At 45.5% G+C, this 17921-nt stretch overlaps 2 protein-coding genes across 10 annotated transcripts in view; one reads left to right on the top strand and one right to left on the bottom strand.

Moving 5' to 3' along the window:
• The window catches only part of ARHGAP40 (Rho GTPase activating protein 40), a 263780-nt gene that overhangs the window by 185068 nt on the left and 60791 nt on the right, over positions 1-17921 (bottom strand). The window lies entirely within an intron of this gene.
• PPP1R16B (protein phosphatase 1 regulatory subunit 16B) overlaps positions 1-17921 on the top strand; it is a 70292-nt gene that overhangs the window by 32609 nt on the left and 19762 nt on the right. Inside the window, exon 4 of the mRNA XM_056549635.1 lies at positions 10392-10537. Coding sequence (XP_056405610.1) covers positions 10392-10537 — 146 coding nt within the window. The remainder of the gene's footprint in view (positions 1-10391; positions 10538-17921) is intronic.

Below are 17921 nucleotides of genomic sequence, written 5' to 3' on the forward strand. Positions count from 1 at the left end.
TTGCAGTAGGGAGGAACATCAGCCTTCAGCGCATTCCTTGCTTCCTACATGAGTTTCACCATAAGGAGGGCATTGTTTGCCGCCCACTGTTTGTCTGTCTGATCTTGTAAACTCTTCTGCATCTTCAATGATCTACTCCCGGAGCCTGGGAAATAATGGGGGTTGTTTTATAAGGGTCCTAGACAGCAAAGTTTCCTTGATGCCTTGCAAGGAGCCACTCACAAAGACTTGCCTTATTCTTAAGATTATAGTCACGTTTCATATGACAATCTGACAACCATTGTTGTTGGTGTAGATGTTGCTCCTTGACCCCTGTTTCCATCAGGTAAGGTGTCGGACTTTAATTGCAGACTCTTTTCATAACCCCCATCAGCTCTTTTAGTCACCTTCATAGAGTTTAATGGAGAAAGCGACAAACATGCATGTCCATCATTCACTTCAGTCTGCAAATTCTACTAGCCACTTCACCTGGTGGAATGGGGATCATTGGACATCAGTCCGCATGATAGATGGGAGCCCCAGTGGACTACGCAAGATCAACTTTATTGTAGAGAGCTGCTTACATGTGCAGACCCTTGGGGACTGCCATGTGGTCTATGGGAAGAGGGAGGCCCAACAACACTGGTTTGTCCCATTCCTTTACTGCTGGCAAGAAGCTATGCAGGACTTCTTTCTTGGGGCAACTGCATTGTCAGCAAATAAAGGGATAGAAATTTTAACATAAAGGTGTCTACATAGACTTAAGTGAAAAGTTGTCCAACCCCACTGATTTTTGCAGGACTGGTTGACTTTTTAAAGGGGTACTCCGGCGCTAAGACATCTTATCCCCTATCCGATCACGGGGGTCCCGTCGCTGGGGATCCCCGTGATCTTCCACGCTGCACCCCGCTGAATAAGCCGCTGGAGCGTGCTCGCTCCGGGTCTGATTACTGGCGATCACGGGCACGGAGCACGGCTCCACCCCTTGTGACGTCATGTTCCACCCCCTCAATGCAAGCCTATGGAGGGGGAGTGACAGCTGTCATGCCCCCTCCCATAGGCTTGCATTGAGGGGGCGGAGTGTGACATCACACGGGGGTGGAGCCGTGATGTCACTATGCTCCGTCCCCATGATCACCAGTAATCAGACCCAGAGCGAGCACACTCCGGGGGCTGATTCTAACGGGGTGCTGCGTGCAAGATCACGGGGGTCCCCAGCGGCGGGACCCATGCGATCAGGCATCTTATCCCCTATCCTTTGGATAGGGGATAAGATGTCTTAGCGCCGGAGTACCCCTTTAATGCACTGTTTCCCACTGTTGCAAAACTACAACTCCCAACATGTTTTGCAACAGCTGAGAGCACAGTGGTTGGGCAATACTGCTTCAGGGTACGTTCACACGTACGCAGATTTGATGCGCAGGATTTTCTGCTGCAGATTTCAATGTAAACTAAATGACTGAGCACAGCTTCTAATCTGCAGTTACAAATTCTGCGCATCAAATCTGCGCAGGATCCTGTATGTGTGAACGTACCCTTAAAGGGGTTATCCAGGAAAAACCTTTTTTTTTATATATCAACTGGCTCCAAATAGTTAAACAGATTTGTAAATGACTTTGTCACGATTCGGCTGGCAGGAGGTGGATCCTCTGTGCCAGAGAGGGATTGGCGTGGACCGTGCTAGTGGACCGGTTCTAAGCTGCTACTGGTTTTCACCAGAGCCCGCCGCAAAGCGGGATGGTCTTGCAGCGGCGGTAGCAACCAGGTCGTATCCACTAGCAACGGCTCAACCTCTCTGACTGCTGAAGATAGGCGCGGTACAAGGGAGTAGACAAGAGCAAGGTCGGATGTAGCAGAAGGTCGAGGCAGGCAGCAAGGATCGTAGTCAGGGGCAACGGCAGGAGGTCTGGAACACAGGCTAGGAACACACTGGGAAACGCTTTCACTGGCACGATGGCAACAAGATCCGGCAAGGAAGGGAAGGGGAAGTGAGGTTATATAGGGAAGTGCACAGGTGAATACACTAATTAAACCAACTGCGCCAATCAGCGGCGCAGTGGCCCTTTAAATCGTAGAGACCCGGCGCGCGCGCGCCCTAAGGAGCGGGGCCGCGCGCGCCGGGACAGGACCGACGGAGAGCGAGTCAGGTACGGGAGCCGGGGTGCACATCGCGAGCGGGCGCCACCCGCATCGCGAATCGCATCCCGGCTGGAAGAGGTATCGCAGCGCACCCGGTCAGCAGGTCTGACCGGGGCGCTGCGATTGCGAGGATGTTGCGAGCGCTCCGGGGAGGAGCGGGGACCCGGAGCGCTCGGCGTAACAGTACCCCCCCCCTTGGGTCTCCCCCTCTTCTTGGAGCCTGAGAACCTGAGGACCAGACTTTTGTCTAGGATATTGTCCTCAGGTTCCCAGGATCTCTCTTCAGGACCACAGCCCTCCCAATCTACCAAAAAAAATCTTTTTCCTCTGACCGTCTTGGAGGCCAGTATCTCCTTTACGGAGAAGATGTCAGAAGAACCGGAAACAGGAGTGGGAGAAACAAGTTTGGGAGAGAAACGGTTGATGATGAGTGGTTTAAGGAGAGAGACATGGAAGGCATTGGGAATACGAAGAGAAGGAGGAAGAAGGAGTTTGTAAGAGACAGGATTAATCTGGCACAAGACTTTGAAAGGACCAAGATAGCGTGGTCCCAGTTTGTAACTGGGGACACGAAAGCGGACATATTTAGCGGAGAGCCATACCTTGTCTCCGGGAGCAAAAATGGGGGGGGGTTCTTCTTTTCTTATCGGCAAACCTTTTCATGCGGGATGAAGCCTGTAAAAGAGAATTTTGGGTCTCTTTCCATATGGTGGAAAGATCACGAGTTACTTCATCCACAGCGGGCAAACCAGAGGGCAAGGGAGTAGGGAGGGGGGGAAGAGGGTGACGGCCGTACACCACGAAAAATGGGGACTTAGCAGAAGATTCAGAGACTCTGAAGTTGTATGAGAATTCGGCCCATGGTAGAAGATCTGCCCAGTCATCCTGGCGGGAGGAAACAAAATGCCGTAAATAGTCACCCAGGACCTGGTTAATTCTTTCTACTTGCCCATTGGATTGGGGATGATAAGAAGAAGAGAAGTTTAATTTAATCTTGAGCTGTTTACAGAGGGCCCTCCAGAATTTAGACACGAATTGGACGCCTCTATCCGAGACGATCTGCGTGGGCAAACCGTGAAGACGAAAAATGTGTACAAAAAATTGTTTTGCCAACTGAGGCGCTGAAGGAAGACCAGGAAGAGGAATAAAATGTGCCATCTTGGAAAATCGATCAACGACCACCCAAACAACAGTGTTGCCACGGGATGGGGGTAGGTCAGTAATAAAGTCCATACCAATCAGTGACCAAGGCTGTTCGGGGACAGGCAGAGGATGAAGGAGACCAGCAGGCTTCTGGCGAGACAGACAGTACAGGCCCGCACAAAATCAACAACATCCGTCTCCAGAGTCGGCCACCAATAGAAACGAGAGATGAGTTGCAGGGACTTTTTGATGCCCCCATGGCCTGCGAGGTGGGAGGAGTGACCCCATCTGAGAATCCCGAGACGTTGGCGTGGAAAAACGAAGGTCTTCCCTGGAGGAGTTTGCCTGATGAAGGCTGGGGAAGTGGAGATCAGACAGTCAGGAGGAATGATGTGTTGCGGAGAGACCTCTGCTTCCGAGGCATCCGAGGAACGAGAGAGGGCATCGGCCCTAATGTTCTTGTCGGCAGGGCGAAAATGAATTTCAAAGTTAAAACGGGCAAAGAACAACGACCACCTGGCCTGGCGAGGGTTCAGCCGTTGGGCAGACTGGAGATAGGAGAGATTCTTGTGATCGGTGTAAATGATAACTGGAAATTTTGATCCCTCCAGCAGATGTCTCCATTCCTCAAGTGCCAATTTAATGGCCAGTAGTTCTCGATCCCCGATGGAGTAGTTTCTCTCCGCCGGAGAGAAGGTCCTAGAAAAAAAACCACAAGTAACAGCATGCCCGAAAGAATTTTTTTGTAGAAGGACCGCTCCAGCTCCCACTGAGGAGGCATCTACCTCCAATAGGAAGGGTTTAGATGGGTCAGGTCTGGAGAGCACGGGAGCAGAAGAAAAGGCAGACTTGAGCCGTTTAAATGCGTCTTCCGCTTGGGGAGACCAGGACTTGGGATTGGCATTTTTCTTGGTTAAAGCCACGATAGGAGCTACAATGGTGGAAAAGTGTGGAATAAATTGTCTGTAATAATTGGCGAACCCCAAAAAACGTTGGATAGCACGGAGTCCGGAGGGGCGTGGCCAATCCAAGACGGCAGAGAGTTTATCCGGGTCCATTTGTAATCCCTGGCCAGAGACCAAGTATCCTAGGAAAGGAAGAGATTGACATTCAAACAGACATTTCTCCATTTTGGCATAAAATTGATTGTCTCGAAGTCTCTGAAGAACCATGCGGACATGCTGGCGGTGTTCTTCTAAGTTGGCAGAAAAAATCAGAATATCGTCCAGATACACAACAACACAGGAATATAAGAGATCACGAAAAATTTCATTAACAAAGTCTTGGAAGACGGCAGGGGCATTGCACAGACCAAAGGGCATGACCAGATACTCAAAGTGTCCATCTCTGGTGTTAAATGCAGTCTTCCATTCGTCCCCCTCCCTGATGCGGATGAGATTATAAGCACCTCTTAAGTCCAGTTTGGTAAAGATGTGGGCACCTTGAAGGCGATCAAAGAGTTCTGAGATAAGAGGTAGAGGGTAGCGGTTCTTTACCGTGATTTTATTAAGTCCGCGGTAATCAATGCAAGGACGCAGGGAGCCATCTTTTTTGGACACAAAAAAAAATCCAGCTCCGGCAGGAGAGGAGGATTTGCGGATAAACCCCTTTTTTAAATTTTCCTGGATGTATTCAGACATAGCAAGAGTCTCTGGAGCGGACAGAGGATAAATTCTGCCCCGGGGTGGAGTAGTGCCCGGGAGGAGGTCAATAGGACAGTCATAAGGCCTGTGAGGAGGTAAAGTCTCAGCTTGCTTTTTGCAAAATACGTCAGCATAGTCCATATAAGCCTTAGGGAGACCGGTTACAGGGGGAACCACAGGGTCACGGCAGGGAGTACTGGGAACCGGTTTAAGACAGTCCTTGAAACAAGAAGTACCCCAGCTCTTGATCTCTCCTGTGGACCAATCAAGGGTTGGGGAATGGCGTTGAAGCCACGGTAATCCAAGGAGAATTTCGGAAGTGCAATTGGAGAGGACCAAAAACTCAATTTTTTCGTGATGAGGTCCGATGCACATTAGGAGGGGTTCCGTGCGGTAACGCACGGTACAGTCCAATCTTTCATTGTTAACACAATTGATGTAGAGGGGTCTGGCGAGACTGGTCACCGGGATGTTGAACCTGTTGATGAGAGAGGCCAAAATAAAATTTCCTGCAGATCCGGAGTCCAAGAAGGCCATAGTAGAGAAGGAGAAGATGGAGGAAGATATCCGCACAGGCACAGTAAGGCGTGGAGAAGCAGAGTAGACATCAAGAACTGTCTCCCCTTTGTGCGGAGTCAGCGTACGTCTTTCCAGGCGGGGAGGACGGATAGGACAATCCTTCAGGAAGTGTTCGGTACCGGCACAGTACAGGCACAGATTCTCCATGCGGCGTCGTGTCCTCTCTTGAGGTGTCAAGCGAGACCGGTCAACTTGCATAGCCTCCACGGCGGGAGGCACAGGAACGGATTGCAGAGGACCAGAGGATAGAGGAGTCGGGGAGAAAAAACGCCTCGTACGAACAAAGTCCATATCCTGGCGGAGCTCCTGACGCCTTTCGGAAAAACGCATGTCAATGCGAGTGGCTAGATGAATAAGTTCATGCAGGTTAGCAGGAATTTCTCGTGCGGCCAGAACATCTTTAATGTTGCTGGATAGGCCTTTTTTTAAAGGTCGCGCAGAGGGCCTCATTATTCCAAGATAATTCGGAAGCAAGAGTACGGAATTGGATGGCGTACTCGCCAACGGAAGAATTACCCTGGACCAGGTTCAGCAGGGCAGTCTCAGCAGAAGAGGCTCGGGCAGGTTCCTCAAAGACACTTCGAATCTCCGTGAAGAAGGAGTGTACAGAGGCAGTGATGGGTTCATTGCGGTCCCAGAGCGGTGTGGCCCATGACAGAGCTTTTCCGGACAGAAGGCTGACTACGAAAGCCACCTTAGACCTTTCAGTAGGAAACTGGTCCGACATCATCTCCAAGTGCAGGGAACATTGTGAAAGAAAGCCACGGCAAAACTTAGAGTCCCCATCAAATTTATCCGGCAAGGATAGTCGTAGGCCGGAAGCGGCCACTCGCTGCGGAGGAGGTGCAGGAGCTGGCGGAGGAGATGATTGCTGGAGCTGTGGTAGTAGCTGCTGTAGCATCACGGTCAGTTGAGACAGCTGGTGGCCTTGTTGCGCTATCTGTTGCGACTGCTGGGCGACCACCGTGGTGAGGTCGGCGACAACTGGCAGTGGAACTTCAGCGGGATCCATGGCCGGATCTACTGTCACGATTCGGCTGGCAGGAGGTGGATCCTCTGTGCCAGAGAGGGATTGGCGTGGACCGTGCTAGTGGACCGGTTCTAAGCTGCTACTGGTTTTCACCAGAGCCCGCCGCAAAGCGGGATGGTCTTGCAGCGGCGGTAGCAACCAGGTCGTATCCACTAGCAACGGCTCAACCTCTCTGACTGCTGAAGATAGGCGCTGTACAAGGGAGTAGACAAGAGCAAGGTCGGACGTAGCAGAAGGTCGAGGCAGGCAGCAAGGATCGTAGTCAGGGGCAACGGCAGGAGGTCTGGAACACAGGCTAGGAACACACTGGGAAACGCTTTCACTGGCACGATGGCAACAAGATCCGGCAAGGAAGGGAAGGGGAAGTGAGGTTATATAGGGAAGTGCACAGGTGAATACACTAATTAAACCAACTGCGCCAATCAGCGGCGCAGTGGCCCTTTAAATCGTAGAGACCCGGCGCGCGCGCGCCCTAAGGAGCGGGGCCGCGCGCGCCGGGACAGGACCGACGGAGAGCGAGTCAGGTACGGGAGCCGGGGTGCGCATCGCGAGCGGGCGCCACCCGCATCGCGAATCGCATCCCGGCTGGAAGAGGTATCGCAGCGCACCCGGTCAGCAGGTCTGACCGGGGCGCTGCGATTGCGAGGATGTTGCGAGCGCTCCGGGGAGGAGCGGGGACCCGGAGCGCTCGGCGTAACAGACTTCTATTAAAAAATCTTAATCCTTCGAGCACTTATGAGCTGCTGAAGTTGAGTTGTTCTTTTCTGTCTAAGTGCTCTCTGATGACACCTGTCTCGGGAACTGTCCAGAGTAGAAGCAAATCCCCATAGCAAACCTCTTCTACTCTGTGCAGTTCCAGAGATGTCAGCAGAGAGCACTTTTGCCAGACAGAAAAGAACAACTCAACTTCAGCAGCTGATAATTACTGGAAGGATTAAGATTTTTTAATAGAAGTAATTTACAAATCTGTTTAACTTTCTGGAGCCAGTTGATATATAAAAAAGTTTTTTTTTTTCCTGGAATACCCCTTTAATGTGTTAGGAGGAGGACTATATTTGGGGAATAATTGGAAGCCAATATAGGAGCCTGTTTCAATCTTTGCTATGGGGCCCCCTTTCTTTGTTGCACGCCACTGTCCTTTCCAATTATTCTGAAAGCCACATCATCTGGCAAAATGGAAGCTCTATAGCTCTATTTTATGATAGCTGGGGATTTCTGAGGTCAAAACCCTATCTTTCCGACAGACAACCCCAGTTGTGCCAGGAGAGGTGGCCACTTCCAGCCTTCCATAGGGTTGTATGGAGAGAGCCAAACCGTGAACCAATGTCAAAAGCCCCCCCCCCCCCCATTATGCCAATTCAGGATTCCGACTTGCTAAAAGAACAAACATGTTAATTCTTTCGGTCGATATTCGTCAATGGTGACAGCGTAGATCAGGGGCGGCCCTAGCGCCGATCGATTTTGGCGGCAGACATTGCCCCCTAAATATCTCCTGGTGGATATATCATAGTGTGAACGTAGCCTTAGACTTCAATGGCCAGAATGTAGTCATTTGGTGACTATGTTCTGGTCATTTCTTGACCTGAAGTGTTACTTACTGCTTTTGCATATATACATCGTTGCTGTTCTATTAAAGAAATACTGTATTGGAATATAACTTATCGGACTGTCGTGGACCCATACAGGAGATGGCGGGGGCTCCCAGCGGTTGGACCCCCTGCGATCTATAACTTATCCCCTATCATTCGGATAGGGGATAAGTTATAGATCGCAGGGGGTCCAACCGATGGGAGCCCCCGCCATCTCCTGTATGGGGCCGCGGCAGTCTGATAAGTTATATTCCACTACAGTATTCCTTTAAAGGGGTACCCCGGTGCCAGAAAGTTAAACAGATTTGTAAATTGTGAATCCTGGTAGAAAAAACAGACATGGCCGCACATCCACAATTTTGTATTATGATCTGATTGCTTCTCAGCATAATTACAAAAACTAACAGGTTGTTAGTATACGTTTTGATCAAAAGGTACAAAGCCCACTCGCCACGTCAAGGCCACCTATTTAGAGTGGGTCCCTAATGTCCCTAGCATAAAATGGCGTAGCACTGGGCGGCGACCACCACCGCCGCGACACCAGTGCCCACAGGGGGAACGACCCACTGGCAGAGCGGCCCAAGTGCCACTCAAACCAGTCTCCGGGCCGCACCTCCCCGCAGACACGGCGCCGCGGCAGCAACGGACGATTTGTAAATTACTTCTATTACAAAATCTTAATCCTTCCAGTACTTATTGGCTGCTGAATACTATAGAGGAAATTCTTTTCTTTTTGGAACACAGAGCTCTCTGCTGACATCACGAGCACAGTGCTCTCTGCTGACATCTCTGTCCATTTTAGGAACTGTCCAGAGCAGCATATGTTTTCTATGGGGATTTTCTCCTACTCTGGACAGTTCCTAAAATGGACAGAGATGTCAGCAGAGAGCACTGTGCTTGTGATGTCCGCAGAGAGCTCTGTGTTCCAAAAAGAAAAGAATTTCCTCTGTAGTATTCAGCAGTTAATAAGTACTGGAAGGATTAAGATTTTTTAATAGAAGTAATTTACAAATCTGTTTAACTTCCTGGCACCAGTTGATAAAAAAAAAAAGTTTTCCACGGGAGTACCCCTTTAAAGTCTGTGTTTTTGTTGCGTTTTATACACTTTACTTTTTTTTTTTTTTATTAACTGGCACCACAAAGTTAAACAGATTTGTAAATTACTTCTATTTAAAAATCTTAATCCTTCCAGGACTTATCAGCTGCTGTATGCTCCACAGGAAGTTTTTTTCTTTTTGAATTTCCTTTCTGTCTGACCACAGTGCTCTCTGCTGACACCTCTGTCCATTTTAGGAAGTGTCCGCAGCAGGAGAGGTTTACTATAGGGATTTGCTCCTGCTCTGGACAGTTCCTGACATGAACAGAGGTGTCAGCAGAGAGCACTGTGGTCAGACAGAAAGGAAATTCAAAAAGAAAAAACCTTCCTGTGGAGCATACAGCAGCTGATAAGTCCTGGAAGGATTAAGATTTTTAAATAGAAGTAATTTACAAATCTGTTTAACTTTACGGTGCCAGTTAATTTAAAAAAAAAAAGAAAAGAAATCCAGAAAGAATAGAACTTTCTGTGAAAAATACAGCAACTGGCTCCAGAAAGTTAAACAGATTTGTAAATTACTTCTATTAAAAAATCTTAATCCTTCCAATAATTATCAGCTGCTGAAGTTGAGTTGTTCTTTTCTGTCTGCCAACACTGCTCTCTGCTGACATCTCTGTATGTCTCGGGAACTGCACAGAGTAGAAGAGGTTTGCTATGAGGATTTTCTCCTACTCTGGACAGTTCCCGAAACACGTGTCATCAGAGAGCACTTAGACAGAAAAGAACAACTCAACTTCAGCAGCTCATAAGTACTGAAAGGATTAAGATTTTTTAATAGAAGTAATTTACAAATCTGATTAACTTTCTGGCCCCAGTTGATAAAAAAAAAAAGAAAATGTTTTCTACCGGAGTACCCCTTTAATAATATACAATTAGTGTACTATTATAATTTTATACATTTTTAGATTATTGTTTTTAACTGTTATTGAATTTTATTAATTATATCTATCTATCTATATATACATATATATATATATATATATATATACATTATTCTGAATCTACGCTTCATTGGCAGCTTTTACGTTTTAGTCCTTCGCTTAGTTGCGCTATCCTCTTATCTAGTGCCAACAGCGTTCTGCCAGTCACTGTGATGTCGTCCTGTCTAGTACGGTGGTTTTGCCTGTCTGTCTTGATGTCAGGAAGGTTTTATCTCCAGCCATGTCCCGTCATCTGTCATTCTGTCCCCTCAGTGCTGCATTGATAACTACGAAGATCTTCTCAAGTTGCTCTTATCACACGGTGCTAATGTTAACGTCACGGACAATGAGCTCTGGACGCCGCTCCACGCCGCCGCCACCTGCAGTCACACCAACCTGGTGCGGATCCTGATCCAGCAGTAAGTATGTCCGTATTCTTCATTTCCCAACCGGTGTGCCTCCAGCTGTTGCAAAACTACAACTCCCAGCATGCTCTGACAGCCAAAGGCACAAACAGTCATCCTCACACAGTCATTCAGGACAAAAAAATAACTGGTGGATGAAACCTCTAGGGCAGTGGTCTTCAACCTGCGGACCTCCAGATGTTGCAAAACTACAACTCCCAGCATGCCCGGACAGCCGTTGGCTGTCCGGGCATGCTGGGAGTTGTAGTTTTGCAACATCTGGAGGTCCGCAGGTTAGAGACCACTGATCTAGGGCAGTGTTATACAACCCGTGTGCTTCTAGCTGTTGCAACAGCTGGAGGCACCCTGGTTGGATAACACTGCCCTAGAGGTTCTTTCCTCTGTCCTAAGGTCCTAGGTCTTTAGACAGTACTAGGAGAAGTTTCTGCAAGTACATGAGGAACAGGATTTAAAGGGGTATTCCAGGAAAAAACTTTCTCATATATATCAACTGGCTCCAGAAAGTTAAACAGATTTGTAAATTACTTCTATTAAAAAATCTTAATCCTTTCAGTACTTATGAGCTTCGGAAGTTAAGGTTGTTCTTTTCTGTCTAAGTGCTCTCTGATGACACGTGTCTCGGGAAACGCCCAGTTTAGAAGAGGTTTGCTATGGGGATTTGCTTCTAAACTGGGCGTTTCCCGAGACAGGTGTCATAAAAGACAGAAAAGAACAACCTTAACTTAAGAAGCTCATAAGTACTGAAAGGATTAAGATTTTTTAATAGAAGTAATTTACAAATCTGTTTAACTTTCTGGAGCCAGTTAATATATAAAAATGTTTTTTTCCTGGATAACCCCTTTAATTTTTTTCTCAGAAATAGCGCCACTACTGTCCGTGGGCGTTGTCTGGTATTGCAGCTCAGCCACATTCAGCTATATTCAACAAAGAGCACATATTTATTTAGGTGCAGAAAATAACTATAAGAGGTTTTTCAATTCAACATATTAACGGTCTATATCTGATCGGTTTGGGGTCCAAAATCCGTCCCCCCCTAATACGACAACACCCCACCCCTCCCACTTATCATCTGTTTGCCAGAGCCATGACACCCGCATACACAGTGATGAAGCCAGACTGCGCCGTCTATTATGTAGTGGCCGAGCTGGGTTACTGCAGCTCAGCTGCTTTGAAGTGAATGGCAGCTCAGCTGCAGTACCCTGGATTGGCCACCATACATGACGTGGCGCTGTCTGTCTCCTTTGTGGCTGTAACTAACAGTTGATCAGCCCTGATGCCGGGTGTTGGACCCTCACTGACCTCATATTGATGAAGAGTTCTGAAAATCCCCATGTTATCTTGTTTTATACCTCCCAGCAGCCATGGATGTAAGGCTGTGTTCACACAGCAATACAGTTTTTCCATAAATTTTACTGTGATTTTTGACAAATCCTGGCAAATATGGCACTATTTTACTGAGATTTGCGCACTCACTGTAAAATAGAGCAATTTTTTTGGCCACAATTTCACCAAAATCATAGCAAAATTGCAGTACAACGCATTTAAAATGTGAAAAAAATAAAATAAAAAACACACCGTGTGAACACAGCCTTAGAGCCCAAGCCACGCTGTAAACAATCCCTGTATACTCGGGCGTTATGAGGGAAGACTCTTGTTTGTTCTCTGAAATACGGAATTTACTGTATGTTGCTAAACAAAAGAAACTTGCGCATATACAGTACTCAGTCCGGTGAGTTCTTCTGCCACCTTGTGGTGACAAGCGGTATTCATCTTTTTCATATTCTTATGGCATTCAGTGCCAAGGATGTTTACCGCTCTATGAACATTAACAATCCCATGCGTATTACGTTTCCATGGTTAATAATCTTCAGCAATATTTGTATATAGCGTCGAGTCTTCATGCGGTAATTTTGAGTCCTAAAAATAACCTTGTATATTTCTGTTTGTATATAGGGATAGAAAACTAGATAGATATGAGATAGATAGATATGAGATAGATAGCTAGATATGAGATAGATAGATAGATAGATATGAGATAGATAGGATATAGATAGATAGATAGATAGGATAGAGATAGATAGATAGATATGAGATAGATAGATATGAGATAGATAGATAGATAGATATGAGATAGATATGAGATAGATATGAGATAGATAGATGAGATAGATATTAGATAGATAGATAGATAGATATAGATAGATACGAGATAGATAGATATGAGATAGATATAGATAGATATGAGATAGATAGATATGAGATAGATATAGATAGATAGATATGAGATAGATAGATAGATAGATAGATAGATAGATAGATATGAGATAGATAGATGAGATAGATATTAGATAGATAGATAGATAGATATAGATAGATACGAGATAGATAGATATGAGATAGATATAGATAGATATGAGATAGATAGATATGAGATAGATATAGATAGATAGATATGAGATAGATATGAGATAGATATGAGATAGATATGAGATAGATATGAGATAGATAGATAGATATGAGATAGATAGATATGAGATAGATATAGATAGATAGATACGAGATAGATAGATATGAGATAGATACGAGATAGATAGATATGAGATAGATAGATATGAGATAGATAGCTAGATATGAGATAGATAGATAGATAGATAGATATGAGATAGATAGGATATAGATAGATAGATAGATATGAGATAGATAGATAGATATGAGATAGATAGATAGATAGATATGAGATAGATATGAGATAGATATGAGATAGATATTAGATAGATAGATAGATATGAGATAGATAGATGAGATAGATATTAGATAGATAGATATAGATAGATACGAGATAGATAGATATGAGATAGATATAGATAGATATGAGATAGATAGATATGAGATAGATATAGATAGATAGATATGAGATAGATATGAGATAGATAGATATGAGATAGATAGATATGAGATAGATATAGATAGATAGATACGAGATAGATAGATATGAGATAGATAGATATGAGATAGATAGATATGAGATAGAGAGATATGAGATAGATAGATATGAAATAGATAGATATGAGACAGATAGATATGAGATACATAGATATGATATAGATATGAGATAGATAGATAGATATGAGATAGATAGATATGAGATAGACAGATATGATATAGATAAATCCATAGATATGAGATAGACAGATATGAGATAGATAAATCCATAGATATGAGATAGATAGATATGAGATAGATAGATATGAGATAGATAGATAGATAGATAGATATGAGATAGATAGCTAGATATGACATAGATAGATATGAGATAGATAGCTATAGATAGATAGATATGAGATAGATACAAGATAGATAGATATGAGATAGATAGATATGAGATAGATAGATATGAGATAGATAAATCCATAGATATGAGATAGATAGATATGAGATAGATAGATAGATATGAGACAGATAGATATGAGATAGATAGATATGAGATAGATATGAGATAGATAGATAGATATGAGACAGACAGATATGAGATAGATAAATCCATAGATATGAGATAGACAGATATGAGATAGATAAATCCATAGATATGAGATAGATAGATATGAGATAGATAGATAGATATGAGATAGATAAATCCATAGATATGAGATAGATATGAGATAGATAGATAGATATGAGATAGACAGATATGAGATAGATAAATCCATAGATATGAGATAGATAGATATGAGATAGATAGATATGAGATAGATAAATCCATAGATATGAGATAGATAGATATGAGATAGATAGATAGATATGAGATAGATACAGAGGGTAAAAATTTGTATTAATGTGCATAAAGAAGCCAAGGAAAGATGGAAAAATCTCCAAAAGGCATCAAATTACAGATTAGACATTCTTATAATATGTTAACAAAAGTTAGATTTTATTTCCATCATTTACACTTTCAAAATAACAGAAAACAAAAAAATGTCATCTGCAAAAGTTTGGGCACCCTGCAGAGTTAATATCTTGTACTGCCCCCTTTGGCAAGTATCACAGCTTGTAAACGCTTTTTGTAGCCAGCCAAGAGTCTTTCAAATCTTGTTTGAGGTATCTTTACACATTCTTCCTTACAAAAGTCTTCCAGTTCTTTGAGATTTCTGGGCTGTCTGTCACGCACTGCTCTTTTAAGGTCTATCCATAGATTTTCAATTATGTTGAGGTCAGGAGATTGTGAAGGCCATGGCAAAACCTTCAGTTTACGCCTTTTGATGTAATCCCCCGTGGATTTCGAGGTGTGTTTAGGATCATTATCCATTTGTAGAAGCCATCCTCTCTTTAACTTCAGCGTTTTTACAGATGGCATCCAAAATTTGCTGAAATTTTATTGAATCCATTTTTCCTTCTACTCGTGAAATGTTCCCTGTGCCACTGGCAGCAATACAACACCGAAGCATGATTGATCCACCCCCATGCTTAACAGTTGGACAGAGGTTCTTTTCATTAAATTCTGTTCCCCTTCTTCTCCAAACGTATCTTTGCTCATTCTGGCCAAAAAGTTAAATTTTAACCTCATCGGTCCACAGAACTTGTTTCCAAAATGCATCAGGCTTGTCTATATGTTCATTTGCAAAGTTCATTTTTGTGGTGAGGAGGTAGAAGAGATTTTCTTCTGATGACTCTTCCATGAAGACCATATTTGTACAAGTATCTCTTTATAGTGGAATAGTGTACCACAACTCCAGTGTCTGCCAGATCTTTCTGGAGGGATTGTGCAGTCATACGTGGGTTTTAAATTGTTTTTCTCACAATCCTGCGAGCTGTTCTGTCTGTCTGATATTTTTCTTGGTCTTCCAGATCGTGCTTTAACTTCCACTGTTCCTGATGACTGCCATTTCTTAATTACATTCCGAACAGAGGATATTGACATCTGAAAAAGTTTGCTATCTTCTTATAGCCTTCTACAGCTTTGTGAGCGTCAACTATTTTCAGTTTCAGATTTCTAGACAACTGCTTAGAAGAACCAATGGTGCTCATTGTTGGGGCAAGGTCAGATGAGTCTGGGCATTTAAAAGGGTACTCTGCCCCTAGACATATTATCCCTTATCCAAAGGATAGGGGATAAGATGTCAGATCGCCGGGGTCCCACTGCTGGGGACCCCCTGGATCTACCATGCAGCACCCACCTGTAGCGGCTTCCGGAACTGCTGGAGGTCCTCAGGCTGAGTCCTTCTCGACCACTTGGACAGAAGACAGATGTCACGCCCCCTCCCATAGACTTGCATTGAGGGGCAGGGTTTGATGTCACACGGGGGCGAGTTGTGATGTACCCCTTTAAAACCTTTGAGATTGACATCACCTGGTCTTCCCAGATGAGGATTGATAACAATCCCTGACACTGGCAGGTCTCAGCTTTGCAAAGGGGACAGTGCATCCTATAAATTCTGCAGGGTGCCCAAACTTTTGCAGACGCCATTTTTTTGTTTTCTGTTATTTTGAAAGTGTAAACGATGGAAATAAAATCTAACTTTTGTTGACATTTTATAAGAATGTCTAATCTGTGATTTTTCCATCTTTCCTTTGCTTCTTTATGCACATCAATACAAAATTTTCCTGGGGTGCCCAAACTTTTGATCCCCACTGTAGATAGATATGAGATAGATATGAGATAGATAGATAGATATGAGAGAGAGATAGATAGATATGAGATAGATAGATAGATAGATAGAAAACACAGAAGGTAGCAGCACACCGGGTGACATGAAGAGTTGGGTGCAGATCAGCAGGGGACCCATGGTCATAGGGCTCCAAACGGTATAGAAATACAAAGAATACTGCAGCACTCCAGGGTATAGGTGAAAAAACTGTGAAGGTAGTTTATTCCATCAAGGTGCACAGAGCAACGTTTCGGCTGCTGGCATGCAGCCTTTTTCAAGTGCCAATAAGTGAACAATGAAGGCTTTTTATAGGCCCTAGCTAATTACAAACATCAATACAAATTAGCATACATAATAATGTTTACATAGTATAAAATGTATCAACATGTAGACAGGGTAAAGAATGAGCAGGGTGGTGCTATCATTAGGGAGGAGTCCAAGTGTATCCCATTTCTACATATAATGAAATCTCTGGTGTTACGCCTAGCGCTCCGGGTCCCCGCTCCTCCCCGGAGCGCTCACGGCGTCTTTTTCCCTGCAGCGCCCCGGTCAGTCCCGCTGACCGGGAGCGCTGCACTGTCATGGCCGTTGGGGATGCGATTCGCACAGCGGGACGCGCCCGCTCGCGAGTCGCATCCCAGGTCACTTACCCGTCCCGGTCCCCTGCTGTCATGTGCTGGCGCGCGCGGCTCCGCTCTCTAGGGCGCGCGCGCGCCAGCTCTCTGAGACTTAAAGGGCCAGTGCACCAATGATTGGTGCCTGGCCCAATTAGCTTAATTGGCTTCCACCTGCTCCCTGGCTATATCTGATCTCCTCCCTTGCCGGATCTTGTTGCCTTGTGCCAGTGAAAGCGTTTAGTGTGTCCAAAGCCTGTGTTACCTGAACTTCTGCTATCCATCCTGACTACGAACCTTGCCGCCTGCCCCCGACCTTCTGCTACGTCTGACCTTGCCTCTGCCTAGCCCTTCTGTCCCACGCCTTCTCAGCAGTCAGCGAGGTTGAGCCGTTGCTAGTGGATACGACCTGGTTGCTACTGCCGCAGCAAGACCATCCCGCTTTGCGGCGGGCTCTGGTGAAAACCAGTAGCCTCTTAGAACCGGTCCACTAGCACGGTCCACGCCAATCCCTCGCTGACACAGAGGATCCACTACCTGGAAGCCGAATCGTGACAGTAGATCCGGCCATGGATCCCGCTGAGGTGCCGCTGCCAAGTCTCGCTGACCTTACCACGGTGGTCGCTCAGCAATCGCAGCAAATTGCCCAACAAGGACAGCAGCTGTCGCAGTTGACCGCCACGTTACAGCAACTTCTGCCTCTGCTACAGCAACAACCATCTCCTCCGCCAGCTCCTGCACCTCCTCCGCAGCGAGTGGCCGCTCCTAGCCTCAGCTTGTCCCTGCCGGACAAATTTGATGGGGACTCTAAACTCTGCCGTGGATTTTTGTCTCAGTGTTCCCTGCATATGGAGATGTTGTCGGACTTGTTTCCTTCAGAACGGTCTAAGGTGGCGTTCGTAGTAAGCCTTCTTTCAGGAAAGGCCTTGTCTTGGGCCACACCGCTCTGGGACCGCAATGATCCTGCCACAGCCACAGTCCAGGCCTTCTTCGCTGAACTCCGGAGTGTCTTCGAGGAGCCAGCCCGAGCTTCTTCTGCCGAGACTGCCCTGTTGAACCTGGTCCAGGGTAATTCTTCAGTGGGCGAGTACGCCATCCAATTTCGTACTCTTGCTTCCGAGT

The sequence above is a fragment of the Hyla sarda genome, chromosome 13, assembly GCF_029499605.1.
Source record: "Hyla sarda isolate aHylSar1 chromosome 13, aHylSar1.hap1, whole genome shotgun sequence".
Classification (NCBI taxonomy): Eukaryota; Metazoa; Chordata; class Amphibia; order Anura; family Hylidae; genus Hyla; species Hyla sarda.